The sequence below is a fragment of the Suricata suricatta genome, chromosome 5 (assembly GCF_006229205.1).
Source record: "Suricata suricatta isolate VVHF042 chromosome 5, meerkat_22Aug2017_6uvM2_HiC, whole genome shotgun sequence".
NCBI classification, from domain to species: Eukaryota; Metazoa; Chordata; class Mammalia; order Carnivora; family Herpestidae; genus Suricata; species Suricata suricatta.
In genome coordinates, this window is record NC_043704.1 from 10,058,150 (window position 1) to 10,081,225 (window position 23,076).

The 23,076-nt window shown below is 51.9% G+C and overlaps 1 protein-coding gene across 1 annotated transcript in view; it reads right to left on the reverse strand.

The window, feature by feature from the left end:
• Positions 1–96: 96 nt before the first annotated feature.
• The window catches only part of SIM2 (SIM bHLH transcription factor 2), a 46,232-nt gene continuing 23,252 nt past the window's right edge, over positions 97–23,076 (reverse strand). The window contains exons 6-11 of the mRNA XM_029938983.1: positions 22,125–22,324; positions 17,066–17,172; positions 4,536–4,683; positions 2,989–3,157; positions 2,008–2,422; positions 97–241 (exon numbers count right to left, since the gene is read on the reverse strand). Coding sequence (XP_029794843.1) covers positions 168–241; positions 2,008–2,422; positions 2,989–3,157; positions 4,536–4,683; positions 17,066–17,172; positions 22,125–22,324 — 1,113 coding nt within the window. The 3' untranslated portion in view covers positions 97–167. The remainder of the gene's footprint in view (positions 242–2,007; positions 2,423–2,988; positions 3,158–4,535; positions 4,684–17,065; positions 17,173–22,124; positions 22,325–23,076) is intronic.

The following is a 23,076-nucleotide window of genomic DNA, read 5'->3' on the forward strand; positions in this document are numbered from 1 at the left end:
CCCGCCCCTCCGCGCCCCGCCGCCCGCGCGGTCCGACCGCAGGCTGCGGGCTGCGGTTCGGGCGGTCGCGTTAAAGAGCGAAGAGGAGCAGGTGGATTTCATGCTAATAATGCGCTCAATTTAATGCCGCATGTCCGAAAGGTTATTTCAGCGTGGAATCAATACTTTTAAATGATTGAGGTATTTGATCCTTGTTTCTGTCTCCCAAGTGCGGGCAGACCCAGCAGCCCGTCTCCGTCCCCTAGGAACCACATTTCAGTGCTCAAGAGCCACACGTGGCTCCTGGCTACCATCTTGGCCAGAGTAGGTCTAGAGACTTCCTCCCCCACCCCCCTTAGCCCTCGGTGGGGGGTGTGGGGTGGTATCACCTTGCTCCCTTCAGTGCGGTCATGACTAAAGTAATAACCACCCTCACTAATTAGATGCCTGCAATCAGCTCCCTATGTTTTGTTTTTATTTTTACCTTAAGACAACCTTGGTCTTCCTTTAATATCAAAAAAGACTAGGAAGTGGATCACACATTGCCCCAAATTAGCACCTTTGGTCCATTTTTTTACCAAGTGTGTGACAAATGAAGTGGTTATTAACCTCTTTTGCTTTCAAAATAGCACTTAAAAAAATGTAATAGTGTGTGTTAGTCACATCGTTGGCCAACTTCCACACACCAAGAAAAATAATTCTTTCAGGTCAATCTCAAGTGGATAATATTTTCAGCTGTTATCGAGACGTTTAACTTTGTCTTTCACTGGCTGTCAGGGGAAATCCCTTTCTTGGTTATGTGAGGGGCCCAACACACCGATGGCTGGTTGTCTCTCCAAATCTGAGTCACCCACGGCTCCAAGGACGCGCCCGGGCCGGAAGGCAGGGCTGTGCCACCCTAGCGGCTGGTGTGTTCTTTTCCAAGTTGCCCATTTCTGAAAAACACGTCCTGGAAATCTCCAAGCTTTCTCCCACAGTCCATCCCTCTTCTCAGATTTAGGGACAAATGTGTCTCAGCCCAGTAAAGGCTGGGTCTGGACACGAGATTCCCAAAGCCGCTGAGGAAGAACAGAGCCCTCCATCCTCCGAAGAGAGAAAGTGGGGGTAGGAGGGGCTCCAGAGAGCTCTCCTCTTTAAGCGGGTGATTCTTTTCTGGGACATTTCAGTTATCCCGCATTTAGTGGCCACCGCAGGACATTTGGACCATCTTGTAGTTAGGTCCGTGGGAAACAGGAACATACCTCTTGCAGCCACCCCTCGATGCCCACCTACCCTCTGCCTGGGGTTGGCCCACTGAGCACACAGGAGTCTGTCTGGGCCTGGGGAAGCTGGTGGCACATCCCTGGAGGCCATCTGCTTGTCTGCCACCGGGAAGAGGTGCTGGCACTGCGAGGGGCCATTCCTGTCTCTCTGCTGTTGAACCAGCAGTGCTGGGCAGGCGCCTACTGTGTGCCAAGCCCTGGGGTAGGCATAGCATGTGGCCTATGATCCCATTTGACAGATGAAGAAACTGAGTCCTTGGAGTGTTGACGTTATTTGCCCTGGGTGGGTGGGTGAGTGACGTTCCTGTCTTTGAGCTCATGAATTTTCACCAGTTTTTCACACTTTGAAAACTGGCGTGGGAAGAAAGCCAACAGTATCCCAGATTCATTTTTGGGTGGAGCGGAATGGAATCTTGTAAAATAAATGCACTAGGCGCATTCCCAGCACATGGGAGCTGGGTTTGAAAATCGCTCTGTCTCCCTTTTGGGGAGCAAATGAGGCCAGAGCTCTTAGGGAGGGTGGCTGCACACCCGGTGTCCTCTACCCGTCATGATGTCACTAGGGCCGCTAGCGCTCAGACTCGGTCGCCCAGCTTTGCTCCCCGTTGGGACGCTACGCCCATTGTAAGCAGAGAAGCGCAGAATCCCTACTTATGAGCAGAAAAGAGAAGTTTGCCCAAAGCTGAGCATCCTTTTTCCATCTGCCACCCACCGTCACCACCGCCGCAGCAGTCCCGCCCCCTCCCCTTGTGCAAACGTGACCCACCTTCGTAGTTTGGCACGAGGCCGGGCCGAGCAGCGTTCGCCGGCGGCTCAGAGAGGTTTTTAGCTGGAGGCTGGCTGCTAGGCACTAGGGGGTTGGCGTAATGCCACTGGCACTCGCCGCTGGCTGGCAGTGTGCTCAGGAAAAAGCGTGCCACCTCACACGGGGATCCTTGGGGCTGCCCGAACTTGGCCGGCAGCATCGGCTTTTTGCTGCTGAAGACGTGGGAGTCCAGAGGGAAGTGTCCGTAGTGGTAGGAGAAGGGCAGGCTGTAGGACGGGGCGTACAGGAGGTCGCTGCTTTCTGAATGGAGCTGCTGTTCGGGGGGCGCGGGCGCGTTCGCGGGGGGGCTGGCTCTCCAGTTCCCCAGCTGGCTGCATTCCCGTTTGTCCATTTGGAAGGAGCTGTATTGCTGCATCTACACGGCAAGGAGGACGGGAGACACGGCCGGTGAGAGACTGCACCCCCGGGCCGGACTGATCCGGGGGCCCCCCGGGGACAGGTGTGCAGCGAGCGGTTCGCAGAGACACCCCCATCCCACCCCCACCCCCACAAGCCCTCAGCCCAAGCCGAACATATACCAGATACATGTAGCCACTTTCTGAGAGGTTACAAAGTACTTAAAAAAAAAAAAAGGAACGTTTTCATTTTTAAATAATCCTATGGACACAGATACACGGTGCTCTAAGCCATGTGAACACGGATTCCAAAGCTGATGGGCCTTCTTTTTCCTGGACCTGCTGAGCCTGCCTGATGCCAGCTCTGTGTGCCTCGGCTGTGACTCTACTGTGTGTGCGGGACATTCCCCGAGGGACGATGCTGCGCCCCACAGGGAAACCTCCAGGCTGGAGACCCGCTATGCGCTCAGAGGCTCATGGTTCCTTAACAGGCAGGGTGTCCCAAGCGACCCCCCCCCCCCGCCGCCCCGTACCCCCGCCCCCCCCACATGTCAGCGGCACCTGCCCGACAGGTGGTGCGTGTTACCTGTGGGGGGTAAGGGTTTGTTCTCAGCTTTGTCTTCATCTTCGTATTTTTGGGTTTAGCTAATTTCCTAGTTTCTTGTGAGGTAGACAAGGCAGTCCTCCAGGAGTCCTGGGACTTGGACGTGGACATCTGGTCCAGGGACAGCTGCAGTTCCTTGTACTCAATATCCCTGAGAAGCAAGAGCAGGACAAGTCATGTCCAGCGGGGCTGCCGGGAGGAGCGGCTTCCCTGGCCCCGCCCCTCCAACCCCCAGCAAGTTCATTCACAAAGCTCCAGGGGTGGCTTCCCAAGGTTGGATGCAGGGGGCTTGAGCAAAGGGCAGCCCACCTTCATCATGAAAGCCCCCCCTGCAGCCCCAGGCAATGCGGAGAGAGGTCAGCTTTGTGCAGCAGGAAGAGATGGAGGTCACTCTAGATGTCTCCAGTCCAGTAGGTCCCAAACTCCTCTCCCAGGGCCACCGTGGGCCACTAGGAATCGTGTCAGGGCCGACGCAAGGGCAGGAGCGCTACTTATGGCATTCAGTATCTGTGACCCAGCTCTTTCTCTGTTGAGCACCCAGGGAGGCGTGAGTGGGGGACCCTCAAGGGTCCAGGGGCCTGGCTGCCAGCCTTGCCCATCTCCGCACCAGGTGCCCATTTCAGCCCTGAAGAGCCAACTTGGCACAGTTGTGTTCGTGGGAGGGGAAGTCGCCCTCACGCGTCTGCTCAGGAGGAGTCATCAGAGGGGCTAACACGCTCTCTTCCTGCAGCTTTGCCAAAATCACACTCTACTTTTAAGAAAAAAATAAAACTCAAGAAACCAGGGACCTGGCAATCATTCTATGAAAGAAGCCAGAGCCTGTATCCTGACTGCATTAGGACACACACGAGCACCTTGTTCAGGGTGGGGCCGGGCAAGGGGGTCAAGTTCAGGGTCAGAGCTGGGAGCAGGTGACTCAACATACAGTAGCCATGCAGGGTCCACAGTAACACGTGGTCCCTGCGAGATTATGTCCTGTTGTGTCTAATGGTCCTAAAAGTATTTGCAACTGCACTTGACCTTCTGGGATTTTAAAAGGACCAAACATTCATCATCATTTGCAACAGGCTATACAGAAAGACGGGGGAAATGTGAGATGTCCCCGTCCCAGATGGGGTAGCACGCAGGACAGCCGGGATGTCTGTGGGCACAAGTTCATATTCCTGGTCTGGATGTGCGTCTCCTCTCCTTCCTGTAAAAGATGGGGGGGTGCCTCCCGCCTGCCCCCTGTTCCCCCCCCCCCGCACCCCTCAGCTGGTCTCAGATCTGATTTTCATCTGTGCCGGGGGTGGGGGCCCCCATTCTGGTGTTCCCACCGCTGCCAGCACCTGGCCCTCGATGCTGAGTTCAGAAATAGTTTGGACCTTCCCAAACACTCAGATTATTCAAATAAAAACAAAACAGGAGACAAATGAACAGTTTCAGAGAGAGAGAAAGAGAGAGGGAGAGAGATGGAGCTTGCGGCTTGAGCGGGCTGATGAGGGGCAGGGGAGCAGGAGAGAGCAAGGAAACAAATACGTCTGACTTACGTGAGGACATAATTGACACTCACGATGCAGTGCGGCCTGGACGAGCGGCTGTTGTGCACCACGGTGGCGTAACTCTGCACCCACACCCAGCCGCCCAGCTTGGAGAGCAGCCGGTAGTACTTGGTGGTGACCTGGCCCTTCACCAGCACTGCAAGCACAAGGTGACATGAATCCCGAGGGACAATTAGCAGGCCCTGCTTGGGGGGCTGGGGGGACCCTGCCCCCACTGATGACCTGCAGCCCCGGTTCCAGATCTTTCTGGGGTCAAGGACACCTTTGAGAACTCAACAAAGAGATGGGCTTTCTCTACAGGAAGGTGCATGCTTGTGCACGCACACACACACACACACATGCATACACACAAGATTTTTGCCTACAATTTCAAGGGGTCCAAGGCACAGTCTTTCCCCTCCCCTGCTAAGAACTCTTAATTTAATAGTCATTGATCTCACTGGGAGAAACAATTAGTCCCCATAAAACATCTGCACCTGGCTGAGTGATAAAATTGGTTTGGCTTCTCAGTTTCCAAAATGCCACGATTACGTTATAATTCCCCAAACCCTTAATCCCCAAACCCTGAATAGGCAGTAGGGGCAGGAGGTGATGTCGTTATTTAAACAAAATTATTAAGTACATTCAACCAAGCGTCAGATTGTTGTTGATATTTGCTACTTTCCAGAACATGTGTGTATTCGCGGGGAGACCGTTTGCTACTCCACAGCCATTTATATCTTCTACCCATCGGCCCCACCCTTCCTCGGGCCTATTAATTTCCTATGTTGCTCATGTAGGAAAGACGACTGCGTGGCTACCTAGTTTCTGAAAACTGGGCCTCTGGGCCCATCTTCTACGCATGGATGCAAACTCCAGATTGCTGAGCCACACTCCCTTCCAAAGCCTCTGTACTAATTTCCCTCAGGGCCTAGGGGGCACAGGCTGAAGAGAAAAGAAAGTGCCAGAAGCAAGAGAGAAGAGAAGACCCGGGCAGCCTTCTCCGAGGAGGGGGAGGCCAGCACAAATCTAAAAGGCATCCCTTGATGCGCAGGTCATGGCGACAGGGCATTCCTGCTTCTCAAATCAGGGCTGGCCCCAGGGCCCTGACTAGCACACACCCCAGCAGGCGTTTGGGGAGGTGGCCAAATTCTGCGAGTGCACCAGCTGGCGCTGAAGGAACCCCCTGGAGGCTCACAGACACAGGAATTCAGCCCTCACTTGTGCCACGAGGCAGAGCCCCCTCGCTGTCTGCCCAAGCCCTCCCGAGACTCTCCATTGCTCCTGTGACTTCTTTCCACATTAAGAGCGTCTCTTTATCATCCACTTTAACATCTGCAGCAAAATATTCTGGTGTGGAAGAAAAATTACTGCCAAAATGATAGGGAGTTATTAGCCTTAATATACAAAGAGTTCATACACATCAATAAAAGGATGTAAGAAATGGACTGGAATGAACAATTCACCAAAAAATAAATATAAATGATAATAAAATGTTCAATGGATTTGCTTAACTCAGATCTAGATACTAGCCACTAAATCAGCAGACATTAAAAAAGAAACAAATATCGGATGGTTCCATTCATGTGAAATGTCCAGAATAGGCACATCCATAGAATCCAAAAGCAGATCAGTGGTTGGCAGGAGCTGGCGGATGAGAGGGACCAGGACTACTGATGGGCACCAGGGTTCTTCTGGGGATGAAGAAAATGTTCTGGGATTTACCTTCAGTAAAGGTGATAGTTGCATGACATTGTAAATATACTAAAAACCTCTGGAAATGGTTAAAATGACCAATTTTATATCATATGAATCGTATCTCAAGGAAAACGCTGACAATGATGACGTCAGCTAATCCATGGTGAGAGGCATTGTCACGTGCCGATAGAAGCATGAACTGGTGAGGTCCTTCCGGAAAGGGGTTTGACCGCTCATGTCCACTGACACAGTGACTTCACTTCCAATCACTGATTCTATGAGAAGCAGTCCTGCTTATAGTTCTGCTTATAATTCAGGGGAAGAAGTGGGGGAGACTTAACTGTCCAAGAATTAGGGGAAATGGTAAATAATTTTGGAGCACTATGGTGCTACTGAAATAATGATTAATAATTTGGAATATTATGGGGAATATTTATGATATAATGTTAAATGAAAAAAAAGGCAGGATTCAATGCCACAGAAAAACAAAGATAATAACAGACTACTATGAACAACTGTAGTATGTTAACTATATAGAATTTAAATAAAAATTCAAAAATAATTGTAGCATACTCTTACAAAATAATTACATGCCAGCAAATTGAGCAACTTAGAAGAAACAGATACTTTGCTAGAAACATGCAACCTATGAAGACTGAGTGATGGAGAAATAGAAAATCTGAACAGACTGATTACCGGTAAGGAGATTGAATCAGTCATCAAAAACCTCAAATAAACAGAAGTCCAGGACCAGACGGCTTCACTGGCAAATTCCACCAAACATTTAAATAAGAATTAACACCAATCCTTATCAAACTCTTTGGAAAATTAGAAGAGGAGGGAACACTTCCAAACACATGTATGAGGCCAGATGACCTTGATACCAAAACCAGACAAGGACACTGCAAGAAAAGGAAAAATCCAGGCAAATATCTCTGATGAGCACAGATGTAAAAATCCTTAACAAAATATTAACAGACTGAATTCAACAATGTATTAAAAGGATCATACACCATGATCAAATGGGGTTTAGTCCTGGGATGCAAGGATGGTTCAACATCTGCAGATCAATCAATAGGACACACCATGTTAACAAAGTGAGTGATAAAAATAGATACAGGAAAATCGTTTGACAAAATTCAATACCAACTGATGACAAAAACACTCAACAAAGTGGGTGTAGAAGGGATGTACCTCTATGACAAGCCCACACCTAACACCATACTCAACTCTAAGATCAGGACCAAGTCAAGGATGCCCACATTTGCCACTTTTATGCAACACAGAATCAGAAGTGCGAGCAAGACCACTAAAGCAAGAAAAAGAAATCGAAGACATCCAAATTGGAAAGAAAGAAGTAAAATTGTCACTATTTTCAGATGGCATATTATACATAGGAAACCCTAAAGACTCCATCAAAAGACTCTTAAAACTAATTAGAGAATTCAGTAAGGGTGCAGAATACAAAATCAGTACACAAGAATCTGCTGAGTTTCTACACATTAATAATGAACTATCAGAAACAGAAATTAGGAAAACAATCCCATTTACAATTACATCAAAAATAATAGAAGAGCTAGGAATAAATTTCACCAAGGAGGTAAAAGACCAAGACACTAAAGACTACAAGCCATTAATGAAAGAAACTGAAGGAGACACAAATTAATGCAAAGATACTCCATGTTCATGGAGTGGAGGAATTAATATAAAATTAAAGTTACATAAAAGTTATATAAAATTAATATAAACCCAGAGCAATCTACAGATTTAATGCAATCCTTACCAACATTCCAGTATCATCCTTCACAGAAACAGAACAAACAATCCTACAATTTGCATGGAACCACAAAATAATCCATAAGAGATCAAAAGCAAAAATAACAAGTGCTATTACATCAAACTGAAAAGCCTCTGCACACCAAAGGAAACCACCAACAACATGAAAAGACAACCCACTGAATGGGAGACATTTGCAAATCTCGTGTCTGATAAGGGGTTAATATCCAAAACACACACAGAACTCATACAACTCAGTAACAACAAGCAAGCAAACAAATAAAACAGTCCAACTAAAAAACGGGCACAGGTGGGGGGCTCAGTCGGTTAAGCATCCAGCTTCGGCTCAGGTCATGATCTCACAGTCTGTGGGTTCGAGCCCCGTGTCGGGCTCTGTGCTGACAGCTAGCTCAGAGCCTGGAGCCCGCTTCAGATTCTATGTCTCTGTCTCTGACCCTCCCCTGCTCATGCTCTCTCTCTCTCTCTATCTCTCAAAAACAGAAATAAAAAGCCATTAAAAAATTTTTTAATGGGCCGAGGGTCTTAATCAACATGGTCCCAAAGAAGATATACAGAGAGCCAACAGGTACATGAAAAAGTTCACAGCATCACTCATCATCAGGGAAATGCAGATGAAAAATCACATGAGATTTCACCTCACACCTATCAGAATGACTAGTATCAAAAGACGAAATAACAAGTATTGGCAAGGATTGAGGGAAAGGCAACCCTTGTGTATGACCACGAGTAGGAAGGTAAAGTGGGGCAGCCACCAGGGAAAAGAGTGAGCGAGGAGGCTCCTGAAAAAATTTAAAGTAGAACTACCGTATGATCCAGAAATATGACTTCTGGGCATTTCTCTGTAGGAAATGAATGAACACACTAACTCAGAAAGACCCCCATGCACCCCCATGCTCACTGCAGCATTATTTACAAAAGCCAAGAAATGGAAGCACCCTTAAGTGTCCATCCATGGATGAATGGGTAAAGAAATCATGGTATACATACAGATAACACACTCACAAAGGATCATTGTTCAGTATAAAAAAGAAGGAGCCTCGCCATCTGCTACAGCATGGATGGACCTTGAGAGCATTATGTTAAGTGAAGTAAGTCCGACAGAGACACCTCACTTACATGTGCAATTTAATTTAAACAAATCATAGATAGAGAGAACTGATTGGTGATTGTCAATGGTGAGGGATGGCAGGCAGGAGAAATGGGTGGAGAAGATGGTCAAGGGGTACGAACTTCCAGTTATAAAATAAGTAAGTCCTGGAGATGTAATAATACATAACATCAGGGACTTCAGTTAATAACACTGCATTGTATATTGAAAGTTGCTAAGAGGGATTAGATCTTCAAAGCTCTCAAGACCAGAAAAAAAATGTTTAACGATATGTTGTAACTAGATTTATGGTGCTGCTCATGGAGCAACAGATACAAATATCAAATCACATTGTACATATGAAACTAATGTTGTGTTATATGTCAGTGATAGCTCATTAAAACAAGAGAGGCAAGATTCAAAAGTCCACGCACACTCACATATACGCCCCAGCTAACTGTGATCTGGGACACGTTACGAAGCCCCGGTGACTCGGTTTCCCTGTTTAGAACAAGAGTGTAATCCCACTCCCTCCCTCGCGTGGTCGTGAGGTTGAGATCATGCTTGGGAAGCTTCAGCCTGGTGGCACCAGACACCCAGGGAGGACTCAGTACGTAGTAACTCTCATTATCTGGTCAAATTACAGGTAGCTTTCATTTTCTTCTTTTTAGTTTTTCTTGATTCTCGACCTTTCCAACAAAGGTATCAGTTTCATAATAAAAGTGAAAAAAAATTTTTTCCAGGGGCAAGTAGTTTGTGTGGGGGTCGGGGAGTGGAAATACGACGACGGGCCAGTGCCCGCCATCCCCGCCCCAGGGAAGAGGGACAGGGCTCTCGGGGACAGTGCTGACACAGCTCTCTTCTTCCCGGGCTTAGCATGTGCACCTCTGTGGATGCACGGGGCAGGAGCCAGGGTCAATGCTGAAGAGTTTGGACAGAGGTAATAGAAAGGAGCAGGTATCTCCTCCTGGGGTTTGCTTTTTTAACAGCAAAATCCAAGGTTTCGGGTGCCCGCTCATGTCTGCATCCTGTCATCCACCCCTTACAGCTGTGGGAAGGAGGCGTCACCAGGAAAGCCGGGCCAGCAAATCTTGAGGGCACAGCCCAGGTGTTCTGACTTCCCTGTCTCAGAGTGATCCCTCTGGGAGGAGGGGCCAGGAGTCTCCAGAAGGTTCTCTGTAGCTCAGTGTGCAAGGACAGGTACAAGGAAGGTTAGGGGAGACTCAACCAATTTGCTTTGGGTCCCAAAAGAGATGCAATAAGATCCAGGTGGGGCCCCATACGTGGATTTCCCAAGAGCACATTCCGTCTTCAACAGAAGTGTTTGCTCGGCTCCTCAATTCTGAAATCTGTTCCTGGCAGTATCCCTCCCGCCCCTGGCAACCAGATCGTGTATTTTTCCTTTTCCAGCTCTAGGACTTCATACTTTGCTTATTTCCTGTAACATTCCTAAAATCTATCCCTAATCATCTAAGCTGGATACAATAAAGCCAGTTTATCCCAAATATTTTATATTAGGATGCCAAGGGCCGGAGTTGCAGTGATTTTATTATTTCTGACGCTCTCTGACTCTGCTGTGATGCGGTGTGGACACAGAGAGCACACAAACACAGACACAGAATTGTTTTTTGCTTCTCTATGACCCGTGGTGATAGTCCACATTATCAATCCAAACTGAAATCCTAGACGCTTAGTCACAGCACCCCTCGGTTCGTCTAGCCCCCCCCCCCTAGTCTGTTGTTCTTAATCAACTGCCTGAAATGATCCCAGGGGTGGGGGTGGGGCTATAAAGTAAGGCCCTGCTTGGTGGCAGGGGACTGGGGCAGGCTGGGATGGCCCCTGGGCTGTAAGCTCTAGGAACTGAGGCCCTGCCCCTGGCCCTTCCCGGCCACAGCACCTCCAACATCTCGGCCTGAGATGGTTCTGAAACCAGGCTGCCCCACGCCACGGAGAGGGAAGCCAGCGGTCAACGGTTTGCCAAGGCCACTTTGGGGTGGAAATTCTAGTTCCGCGAATTTGCTCTGCAGAAAAGTAGGTGGCCTGCCTGGTTCCTCGGAATTCCTCCTGAAGGCACAGCCGGGTCTATCAGCCTGTGGGAGGGGAGTGAACCTTGGCCTGGAGCATAATTTCTATTTCCATTTTGAACCGTAAGAGCTGATGATGTAAGATGCCAAAAATACCTATCATGGTTGAATGGTGCTCCCCAGAAACCCGTGTTCCACGTCCTGACCTCTGAACGTGACCACATTTGAGGAAACGGTCTCTGCAGATGTAATAAAGTCAAGGATCTCAAAACAGATGAGAGGGTCGGGACTAGGGCAGGCCCAGCCTCGAACCTGCGCCTGTAAGAGACAGAAGAGGAAGAGGAGCCGCACCTGCGCATGAGGGGAGGTGGAAGTCAGAGACGCAGGAAGCATCCTCCTGGGCGGGCGTTTTCAGCGGAAGCTCAGCCCTGCCCACCCCATCTCGGACTTCCGGTCTCCAGAACCCTGCTTCCACAGTCTTAAGCCTCCCAGCTTGTGGTGTTCTGTTGGGGCGGAGCCAGGAAGCACACCCGCCCTCCACGGGCTCGCTGGCGAGTGCGACCACCTCCTCCCGCTGTCGTCCCATCCTGCAATTGGTGACACCGACAGAATGCCATGCGCTCCCCTAACCGGTCCGCACATCCCCAGCACAACCCCGAGGCTCTTGGCTGGCAGAGCAAGGCTGAAAGCGCCAGAAAGAGAGAAGCGCTTTAAGGAAGAAAGGCCACAAGGGCCACCTTCTAGGATATCTCCAAAGTGATCTTGACCAGGGACGATGGGCGGAGCCTGGCCCATCTGGCAACACCAAGAAGATCCAGCCCACACCTCTGGACGTCCACAACTGCTTCCGGGGTCAGGACAAAGTGGCGATCACGTGGTATTTCTACGATTATTTACTGCCCCATTGCTCCTGGGCCCCCCTCAATGCGCAGGCATCCCCACGCCCTCACCCGCACGCCTAAGCCTCCTCTACCCGCAGACTCTGATTGGAGGACAGCATCTAAAGAGGATCTGAACATGAATTAAACTCTATAACTCATTTCCAGTCCAGAGGCAAGGCCGGCTGCAGAGGCCGGCATCCCCTGAAATGTAATCATCACAGCGGGCTGGAAACTCCTTTCAGGTTTATCTTCCGTTTCAAGACCTTTGTGCCCTGTTCCATAGCGATGTACAGACTGTCCCACGTACCGCACAGGCTCATGGATGGTCACGTGTTAGCCACTCCCTCCTGCCCTCAAGATGCCCATTTATACACTCATGTCACATGCCTGGCCCCACAAGCATTTGAGTTTGTGACTCTGGTGTGCCATTTAAATTTTTTTCTATGTTTATTTATTTTGAGAAAGAGAGAGCAGGGGAGGGGCAGAGAGAGAGGGAGTGAGAGAATCCCAGGCAGGCTCTGCACGGTCAGCACAGAGCCCAGTGTGGGGCTCGAACTCATGAACCCTGAGATGGTGACCTGAGCCAAAACCGAGAGTTGGATGCTTAACTGACTGAGACACCGAGGCACCCGTAAATTTTTTTGTTTATTTATTTTGAGAGAGAGAGCGAGCCAGAGAGGACTGGGGGAGGGGCAGAGAGAGAGGGAGAAACAGAATCCCAAGCAGTATCCGCACTCAGTGTGGAGCCCAAACCCAGAACCACAAGATCATGACCTGATGCAGATCAAAATTCCGACCCATGGGGTGCCTGGGTAGCTCATTTGGTTAAGCAGCGGACTTTGGCTCAGATCATGATCTCACAGTCCGTAGGTTCGAGCCCTGCATCAGGCTCTGTGCTGACAGCTCAGAGCCTGGAGCCTGCTTCTGATTCTGTGTCTCCCTCTCTCTCTGATGCTCCCCTGCTCACACTCTGTGTCTCTGTCTCTCAGAAATAAATGTTAAAAAAATTTTTTTAAAAAATCAGACGCTTAACCGATGGAACCACCCAGCTGTCCCTTGTGCACCATTTAGCATGTGTCTTCTGTGGGTGTCTGCCAGGTGTCCTGAAATTGTGTTATGACGGTTATTACTGGAAATCTGTGGACCACATATTCAGGCTTGGAAGCCCGTGCGTGAGACTGAAAATGTTCTGACAGTGGGACAGGGCCTGTTCTCTCTGATCTGGACTCGGCCTGCTGCGTACAGGGGCCTCGCTAGAGAGTGGGCTGAAATTCTCCACCATCTTGGACATCATGGTTCTTCCAAACTGCTGTGTCTGCAAGAAATCTGCCCAGTGTCCCTCAACAGAAACCATCAAGCTCAGCGATACCGATCCCTTCCCAACCTGTGCGTCACCCCCTTCCCACCCCCGCACCTGCAGGTCAAGAGAACACAGACCTCTACTGGCTACGCGAAATGCAAGGAGAGTCACCCAAGCACCTGGTAGAGGAGGGAGACAACAAGGGCTGACCCCAGCTTGGGGTCCCCGTTTCCCCGAGGCCACGTGACAGTCATGCCTGCGGCAGGGCCGGCACTCAGCTGAGCTGTGGGGGCCCATCCCTCAGCCACCACAGGACGGAGGGCAGGGAACGGGGGAGGGGGGAGCTCAAATGCACTCCCTGGAGGATCCATGTTCATTTTTCCTCACAGAAACTTCGGGGGAAAGCCCTGGCGGGTCTGACTCCCAGGGCTCACCTGGGAAGGCCCAACCCTCAGTGACACGAGGTGTCTGGGCCGTGCCAGCCCCTGCCTCCTGACCCCCAGAAGCCTGTGCTCCCCAAAGACTGCCCTCCCAGCCCTGCTTCTCCTCAGGAAGCTGACTCTCTGGAAGGTGTTGAATTCTCTTTCTTCAGGGGCTATGCTTTCTTTGGACCCTGTGGGTCCCTGCTCTGGGTTAAGATAATATTTTGAACAATGTGTGAAAACCATTTGGCTGACTGTGGCCGTCCAGAGCCACCACTGCCTTATGTCCAACTCCACTGCTGGCAGAGCCCTTCGCCCACCTCCAGGGAGCCCTGGGGTTTGGACGCCAGTGTGGGGGAGTCTTGGCCTTGGAAAATCGGACAGTGACCTCCGTGGGTCCTGGCAGATGTTTCTTGTGCTCAGTGACCTCATCAACAGCAAAGAAAGACGCATCTGTATGTCTCCTTTTAAGAGGGGGCCAGCAGCCTGCCCCCCACCCGTGGTCTTGGAATCCCAAGGGTCTCCATGGCCCCCTCTGGCTGCGTTCAGCTGTGGGGAGTGGGAAGGAAGTGGCAGAGGCCACCAGGCCAGCTCCAGCTGTGATCGGATTGAAGGACTTGAGTCCCCAGGTTGGCAGGGGCCACCGTGTGGATCCGGGACCCAGGGAGCCTGGAGGGCTAGGCTTCTGAGCCCCTCAGTTACTGAAGCATCAGGTGACAGGACTGAAAAGTTATGTTTCCCAAGGATGCACCCTGCCTTCTCCGACCTCCCACCTGCCGGCCCAGGCTGGCCTGTCCAGCTGGGCTCCTGCCTCGGTAAGGACACAGCACTGCTGAAGAAAGTCCCCATCATGGGCTGACCTGTGTTCCACCCAGATGCATATGTTGAAGTCCCGCCCCTCAGGACCTCAGGATGTCCCTGCATTTGGAGATGGGGTCTTTAAAGAGTAATTAAAATGAAGAGGGGGCCCTAATCCAGTAAGGCTGGTGTCCTTATAATACGAAGAGATGAAGAGGCAGACACACACAGAGCCATCATGTGCAGCCGCTCGAGGCCCGAGAGCCGAACGGGCCTGGGCTCTAGTCCTGTCTGACTGGGCTGCTGCCCGCCCACAGCTCTCCACCCCTGAGGCTCTCCTGCTCATCTGGGAAATGGACGCAGGGCCAGCCCAGCTCCCCAAACTGACGAATGGTCAAGAATGGATACATGAGGGGCGCCTGGGTAGCTCAGTCGGTTAAGTGTCTGACTCCTGACTTTGGATCAGGTCACGATCTCTCAGTTTGTGGGTTCAAGCCCCACGTAGGGCTCTGCACTGACAGTGTGGAGCCTGCTTGGGATTCTCTCTCTCTCTCTCTCTCTCTCTCTCTCTCTCTCTCTCTCTCTCTTTCTCTCTCTGTCTCCCTCTGTCTCCCTCTCTCTTTTGGCCCCTCCCCTGCTTGCTTGCTCTCTATCTCTCAAAATAAATAAAAATAAACTTTAAAAAAAAAGCATTCGGTCTGTGTCAGGGACACAGGAGCCCGTCCTGGTTGTCACTGTGGCCTTCATTATGTTTCCCAAACACAAACTGTACTTATTTCCTCCCCAGGGCAGCGGGGTGGAGGCGGGGGGGATTCCCTGCTCCCCTGTTAGCGAGGTAGTTAGAGAGAAAAGAAATGGGATTGAAAACGAAGACTTTCAACTCCAGAAGTTGTCATTCTCTGTGCTTAGAGGCCTATACCTCTAAGTGGAGCCCCACTTGGAAGAAGAACTCTCCCTACAGGTAATTGGGGGATTGTTTCCAGCTCCCTTGCTGGATATCCGGGCTCCTAACATGCTCCTGCCTCCATGGGCAGGGGCCGGGGGTACCCCCGGGGCTCTGGCTCCCAGAGCAGCCACCTGCACCCCCCATCAGTAGCGGTCATGCAGGGGAAGGTGGCTCCCAGGGCCTTTCTGGGAGGCGTGCAGGCCTCGACTCTCCTCATGCCTGTCCGCCCTTCTAGACTGTTCCGCAGGGCTGACACTGCTCCTCAAAGCAGATGTGCTTTCGTCTCCTAATCCCTCTGGTGCCTGCAGAGCACACCCTCCCCGCTCATCACCGGCCCCGGCAAGTCTCCCCAGTAACGAGTTCTGTCACTGACACTTCCTAGCCTGTTTTCCAGCCCCTGTTTTCCAGCCCCTACAGATCCCACATGAATAGTGGGCAGCTGCTTCCCGACCCAGCTCGCTTTCCGGGACGACGGGGAGGTTTGTATCACGATCTGGTTATTTACACACAAGAAATACAAAGGCCGTTCACAACTGTGACCTCTGCTCGCTGTTGTGGATCCAAAGGGAGCAGGTGTCTGCCCAGCGATACCCCAGTAACTGTCATGCGTGCTGGGTCCCAGTCGGCACCAGCTAGCCCGGCGGACCTGCCGCCCTCAGCTCTGCACCAGCAACCTGTCCTCCAACGCCTCCTTGTCAACACAAAGCAAAGCCAGAACGGGGCCCCCGCCATCTGGGCTGCCCTGCAGACCTGGCCCCTGCAGCCATTTGCACCCCATTAAGTCAGCACCCGGAGCCACCAGCATGGAGCGCTGGACAGCGAGAGGCCGACGCACCCCACTCTGTGCCAGTTATTTGCTGCCTCAATTTGGATTCTACAAAAGTGTCCCTTCTTCCAACATTTCAGTGACTAGAGCCCCACCCACCGCCCCGCCCAGATGTTCCCCAAACCATCTGCATTGGCCAATCGAATACTGATTGTTCATTCTTTCCATGCTGACTTTCTCCCATCCTGGGGGCCTGTGGTCTCCCCTGAGCCTTCCAACCAGGTGGTGGACAGTGTTCAGAGGCCAGGTGCTGGCCAGCTTGGCTCCAGACTCTCTGGTGTCTCACTGTGTGACCTCAGGCAACGAGCTAAACCTCTCTGAACCTGCATCCTCAGGAGTGATAGGAGGATCATGAACATGAGAGGCCCCCTCACTGGGCTGGTAGCATATTTAGTTACCTAAGCCAGTGCCAGCACAGTAGCAAGGGCGCTGTACGTGTTGCGCTCCTACTGTTGCATTACGTGCAGATGCGCCCAGATGTCCCGGAGGAATGTGGATTCCAAATCCACCACCTCGAATCAGCAGCTTCTGCACACCGTCCCGCGCCTGCCAGGGGTTCACCGGAAGGTGAGCTGGCATGTGTGAGAACTGACCAGTAGCTGCGCTGAACCGAGGGGTGGACAGCGTGAGTCTGGGGTTTGAGATGCGTGTGTGCACAGTGGACGACTGTCGTACCAAACAAGGCTGGTTTCCTGGCCCCCCGCTCCCCAGCCAGCCCCCCCGCCCCCAGCCCCCCAAGCACGGGGAGCGAGCTACTCACGGAGGTGGTGCGCGTAGCGGAGGTGGAACACGTCACAGCCGTGCACGTGATGGTAGAGAGTCTTCTCGATCAGGTCCTGCGGCTCATACCCAGTCAGCTCGGTCACCCTGGGGGAGGACAGTGGCCCGTGTGCTGCATGCTCTGCAGATCGCCTTTCGTTTAAACTAATGTTGGTTTGGCCGACTAATCAAGTGCTAAAAGGCTCAGGGTGGGGGGTGATGTTGGTTTTGGAAACGGAGAGTGATCTTTTTTCACAAGGAGAAAGGCTTTGAATGCTAGCCCAGGGCAGGATGTAGCGTGATTTGTGAGCAGGAATGCTCTGAAACTATGGCTGGAAGAAAGCCTTGGAGGGGGGGGGGCTTAAAATGTTTTCCTTTTTCAGGGTGACGCTTCTCTGGGGGCTCTTAAGAGTGAACTCTGATGGGAAAAAGAACTACTTTCCACGGGCTTCCGGGTGACCATCCAGTGGGAACCTTTATCAAAATTATTGTGAGGGGCGCCTGGGTGGCTCAGTCGGTTGAGCGTCTGACTTCGGCTCAGGTCATGATCTCACGGTTGGTGGGTTCGAGCCCCACGTCAGGCTCTGTGCTGACAGCTAGCTCAGAGCCTGGAGCCTGCTTCCGATTCTGTGTCTCCCTCTTTCTCTGACCCTCTCCTGCTCGCGCCGTCTCTCTCTCTCTCTCAAAAATAAATTAAAAAACATTAAAAAATGTTTATGGAAAAATATGCATAACATAACCTTTGCCATTTTAACCATTTTTATGTGTATGTTTAGCGCCAATCACTACAACCACCATGTTCTCCAGGCGATGCCCCGCCGCCCGTCCCCCCGCTAACCTTCCTCTCCCGTCTTTAGGACTGTCCACTCTAGGTATCTCGGAGGAGTGCAATGACCTGCTAGATGTCCTTTTGTGTCTGGCTTCTCACTTGGCATCCCGTTTTCAAGGCGCACCTGCGTGGCAGCATGAGATGGGACGTCATCCGTTTCTATGGCTCGATTATGTTCTATTTTATGTAGACATCCCGTTTCGTTGGTCTCTTCACCCCCTGACGGACACTTGGGTTGTTTCCACATCCTGGCTATTGTGTGTGTGAGCCTTTTAGTCTCCCACTGGCCACTGCCACCTGGCACCGGGGTCCCAGGAGGTTTCGGCCGGGCGGTGGCACTTGCAGGAGAACTGAGACACTGGAGCGCCCGATGAATGGAGGCTGCATGGCAACACCCGAAAATGCTGTGACTGCGAGGTAAACCTTAATGTCCGCTGGCAGAAAGGTAACACGTCCCCGGGGCTTTCATTGCTGCCTTTCTGTTCCCCTCAAGCCCCAGGAGTACTGACCTCCCACGTCAGCTCTTTGAGGAAAAGTGGCTCTCAACGTCCAAGACCACATCCAGTGGCGTTTGGATCACTCCATCCTCAGGTGAAAATTGCATGTGGCAATGGTGTCATTTACCAGGTCCCCGGGCAACGGGGCTGGTGACTATGCCCTTGGAGGAGGTGGCCGAAAAGCCTTGGTGACAGATACTTAAGAACAGATGAAAGAGGAGGACAGGAAGCTTTTCCAGAGGAAGGGAGGTCCTGGTGAGAAGTCGGTCCCGGCGGGGCAGAAGTGGGGCCTGAGGACAGCCCGGTCCGGGGGATCCTGCTGGCTTGTATCTGAAATGTCGGCTGTAAATGAAATGGGGAAACTTGACCTTGCTTTCATTCCGTAACCCACTCCCCTTTCTGTTGAGTTCTGCGCGGGCTCCGGGTCGTAAATCTCCGAGAGCCTCATATTTCCCTGGACTCGCTCACTATTTGGTGTACACATTTCCATGGTGTTCCTCCAGGGCGGGAAGGGGACGGGGCCGGAGGTCCGTGGAAAGGAAACCTGTGCAGGCCTTTCAGGGCTCGGGGACTTATCTAAGGGCCATCTAGAACCTCAGGCCCCATCGGAGTCTAACTGTGTGGCAGAAAAACTGAGATCTGGCCTCCCCAACCCCCCAAGAAAGAGAAAACCAGGCATCTCTATGGTGTGGGGATGAAAGAGGCTTCCCAGACCCTTTGGAAGTAAAGTTACAGAACAACAGCCCCAAACGTGTAAATGAATCAGAAACACATGTATTAAGTTTCTCATCAAAGCGAGCACTGGCTTTAAAAATTAAAGAGAAAGAGAAGGGTCTGGAAGCACGCCACGTTTGGTTTTTTCCAAACCTCCAGTGTCTGAAGACTTGTCAGAGGATTTGCCAAACCCCAAACATGACTGGGTTCACCCATCCTTAGCGAAAGAACCAGCTACAGTTTCAAAGTGAACTACCGCAAACCCCCAATGAACCAAATTTCAGGTTATGCTGAGTTCAGTTGTGTCTGGGACCACACTGGGCGGGGTGCAGACGTCCCTGCCCCCCCCAGGTCCACCACTCAGGCCCCTGTGACTTCAGGGCTGCCAGGCTTCAGGCCAGCCCCTCGCTGTGGCTTCTGGGCTTTGGATGCAGGAGCTGACATCTGTCACCCCGCTGGGCTGTTCTGCTGACCTCTTGGACCCCAGCCAGCCCCCCGCCCAGTGGCCCATCAGAGACTGAGCTGCAACAGACTGGAGACCGCAGGGAGTGCGATGAACTATCCAGTTCATCTCTGGCCTCCTTAAGCATCTCCCACCTGACAGGAGTTCAGGAGACTTGCTGGAAGCTTCCTGGCAGGTAGCTGGAACGGCAGGGGACTTATGTAGAAGCAGGGGGTCTGCTGCGAGAGCACCGTCTTCCTTTTCTACTCACTTCAGGCATATGGCCCTCACCCTGAAGGCAGGAATGCCGAGGCCCGGGCCCGGGGCCCTCTTCAGGAGCAATCTGGCCTCTGAGCTACCTTCGAACAAAGCCCTCCATCTGTCCTTCGCGTGTCAAAGCCGGGGTGCTTCCAACAGTTGGAGAAAACCTGAAATCTCCTCTGGGGAGACCTCTTTCCTCTTCTAGAGAATTCACCAGGCCTCGGAGGCTTTTCCCAGACTCACCAAGGAAAAGCTAGGAGACAGAAGGTAGCAAGGGAGAACCCAGTCCTGTCCTCTGGAGCGTCTACAACCATGAGCTTGGGCGGCTGCGGTTCCTTCCGGCTCGTTTTGAGAAGAGGCCCCTGAATCCGGAAAGAGCTCCTTCTCCTGCCGCCAGGAAGCCCGCCCACCCAGGGCCCCTCGGCCGGCAGGTGCCTCTGTCTTGGCTGCCAGAGAAAAGCGTTTGTCAGTCCGGCCAGCCCCAAGGTCTCCTTCCTGCCAAGGGTTTTGTGTGCTCTTTGCCTGGAGCTTCGGGGAGCACCATGGCAAGTCCGTCATGCCGACGCTTGTCACCTCTCTACCTTCAGGTGGCTCTGGGCTTCGCCGGAGATGACCAAGGCTACTTCGTGCCTCTGTCTCCCGCTGTTTGTCAGCAGCTTCCTGGAATGGCTGGGGGCCTCTGTAAAAACACCGTCTTCCTTTTCTACTCACCTCCCTGGCCGGCTGTGCTTGTGTTCTCCCGTAACTGGTTAAAACGGTCGATTTTACATCATGTATATTGCACCACAATAAAAAGGTGGGGGGGAAAATCAATAAATATTAGCAAATATATATATTTACATTTACACATATGCAATTGTGTATATGTGTGTGTGTGCACATGCACACACACACATACACCTCCTCTCCCCCAGACAGCGTAGCCACACACACCGGAAGGCAAAAGTGGGACGTCTGAACCCTCTGTCCCTTCCTGAACTGCTGAGGGCTCCACGGGGCGCACAGGCAAAGGCACTCACCTTGCAGGTACATCAGCTTTTTACTTTTTTTTTTTTTAGTGTTTGTTTATTTTTGAGAGAGAGAGTCAGAGTGCAAGCAGGGGAGGGGCAGAGAGAGGAGACACAGAATCTGAAGCAGGCTCCAGGCTCTGAGCTGTCAGCACAGAGCCCAACACAGGGCTCAAACTCACGAACCCTGAGATCATGGCCCGAGCCAAAGGCAGACGCTTAATCACCTGAGCCACCCAGGTGCCCTCAGGCTTTTCACTTTTCCCAGTGCTTCACATCTGTTGTTGAATTTCATCTTTCCGAACAGCCTGTGGACAGCCGAGTGGACAGGGTAAGGCTGACTGTTTTACAGATAAGAAGGCAGTAGTCAGAGGAGGCCCCGAGGGCCTGGGGCCTCCTGAAGCCGGCAGCCCACCCTGGAGGACAGGCCTCGACCCCTCCAGCGCACACCTCCCAGCAGCCGGCTTCTGCAGGCCTAGCCAAACAACAAATTAGTGCTTTTGCCTCACTTCGCTGTCCCTTCTCTCTCTGAGAAGACATCCTCAGACTGGCGGACCTCCTCGGGCAGGAGGGGCAGGACGGTTGGGAGAGACGGTGCAGGGGCCACTGTATCTTCACCCTCACCGCCAGAGGTGCCCGCCCAGCCCAGACGGGGCCCCCCCGCTGAGCTCACGGCCCCAGCTGTCCCCAGGGAAGCCGGCCTGTCTGCTCTCAGCCTCGGCTCTGTGGCTTCCCGCCAGCTCCGTGCAAAACCTCTCTTGCTTTAAGGCCCCGCCTACTGGACGGACACGCAAGGCAGAATGGCGCCATCACAGGCCTTCAAAAAAGGCTCACTTGTGTCCAAACACATATTTCCAGCTCCTACTCCAGTGGGATGATGAAAATACAAATAAATAATATAAGTACCTAGAGAAGCTGGCCACTCCCTGAGTGCTAAGGCTGATATCAGTTCTTTCAATTCATGCCTTGGTTCCACTAAATCCCCTTCCAACTCACGTCCTTTTTTTCTTAAATTAATTAGTTTTGGAGGGGAGGGGCAGAGAGAGGGAGGGAAAGAGAATCCCAAACAGGCTCCGGGCTGACAGTGCAGAGCCGAATGCGGGGCTCAAACTCACGGAACAGGAGGATCATGACCTGAGCTGAAATCAAGAGTTGGACGCTTCACCGACGGAGCCACCCAGGCGCCCCCTAACTCGCGTTCTTAGTACGACTTGTTTCCTTCTTACATTCTGGCTTAACAATAGAGGGTTCAGGCCGGTTTCCGCCGTCTGCATCTTCTGGAAGTCTGCAGCAACAGGGGCCAAACTCACCTGGAGTCCAAGAAGATGAGCTTCAGGTCCAGGCTGGCCCTGAACATGAACATGTTGCTGTACAGCCTGATCTCAGTGATGGCGCTGGGCGGCAAGGACTGGCCCACGGCCACCAGCCCCACGATCTGGTAGCACGAGTCGTACAGGGACACGTCCAGCATATACTGCCTGATCTTCAGGTAGCCACTGCAGTGGATGACCTGGGAAGGCAGAGGGCAGGGTCAGCCCGGGGGTGAGGCCCAGACCCACTCCTCCAACTCGGGGCCTGCTTTCTTGAGCATCCCGGGCTCTCCCAGGTCCCGCCTCTGATGAGCTGTCACACCCACATGCTGAGGACGCCCAACTCCCATGAAGCGAGGCTTCTTTCTTAGGAAACAGCATCGCAGTAGAATGTAAGGGTTGTCTTATTCAGTTGACTCTGCTCCGGTAACTCCCGCGGTCAAGGCTCTAATAAGTAATGGATCGATATGTAACCAGCTCATCACCAAACCACCATCAGGTAGCAAACGAAAGCACCGTAGAAAGTTAAATGCTCGTTTCAAGATGCTCACTTTGTGCTCCTCGTCCCCCAATGGGACTGGATTTGACATCCGTCAACTTGATCTTTATATCCCTTGACAAGCTATACCATTCCCGTACGTTAAGAATTCATTCAATAGAATCAAAAAAGGCTTCCTCTTAAGGTATGTATTTTTATTTTACTTGCTTTATTTGTAAGTCAAGATTTTATCCCAAAGAGCAGGGCGCCTGGTGACTCAGTTGGTTAAGCCTCCGACTTCAGCTCAGGTCATGATCTCATGGTTTGTGGGTTTAAGCCCGGTGTAGGGCTCTGTGCTGACGGCTCAGAGCCTGGAGCCTGGTTTGGATTCTGTGTCTCCCTCTCTGCCCCTCTCCTGCTTGTGCTCTGTCTCTCTCTCTCAAAAGTAGATAAACATTAAAAAAAATTTTTTTT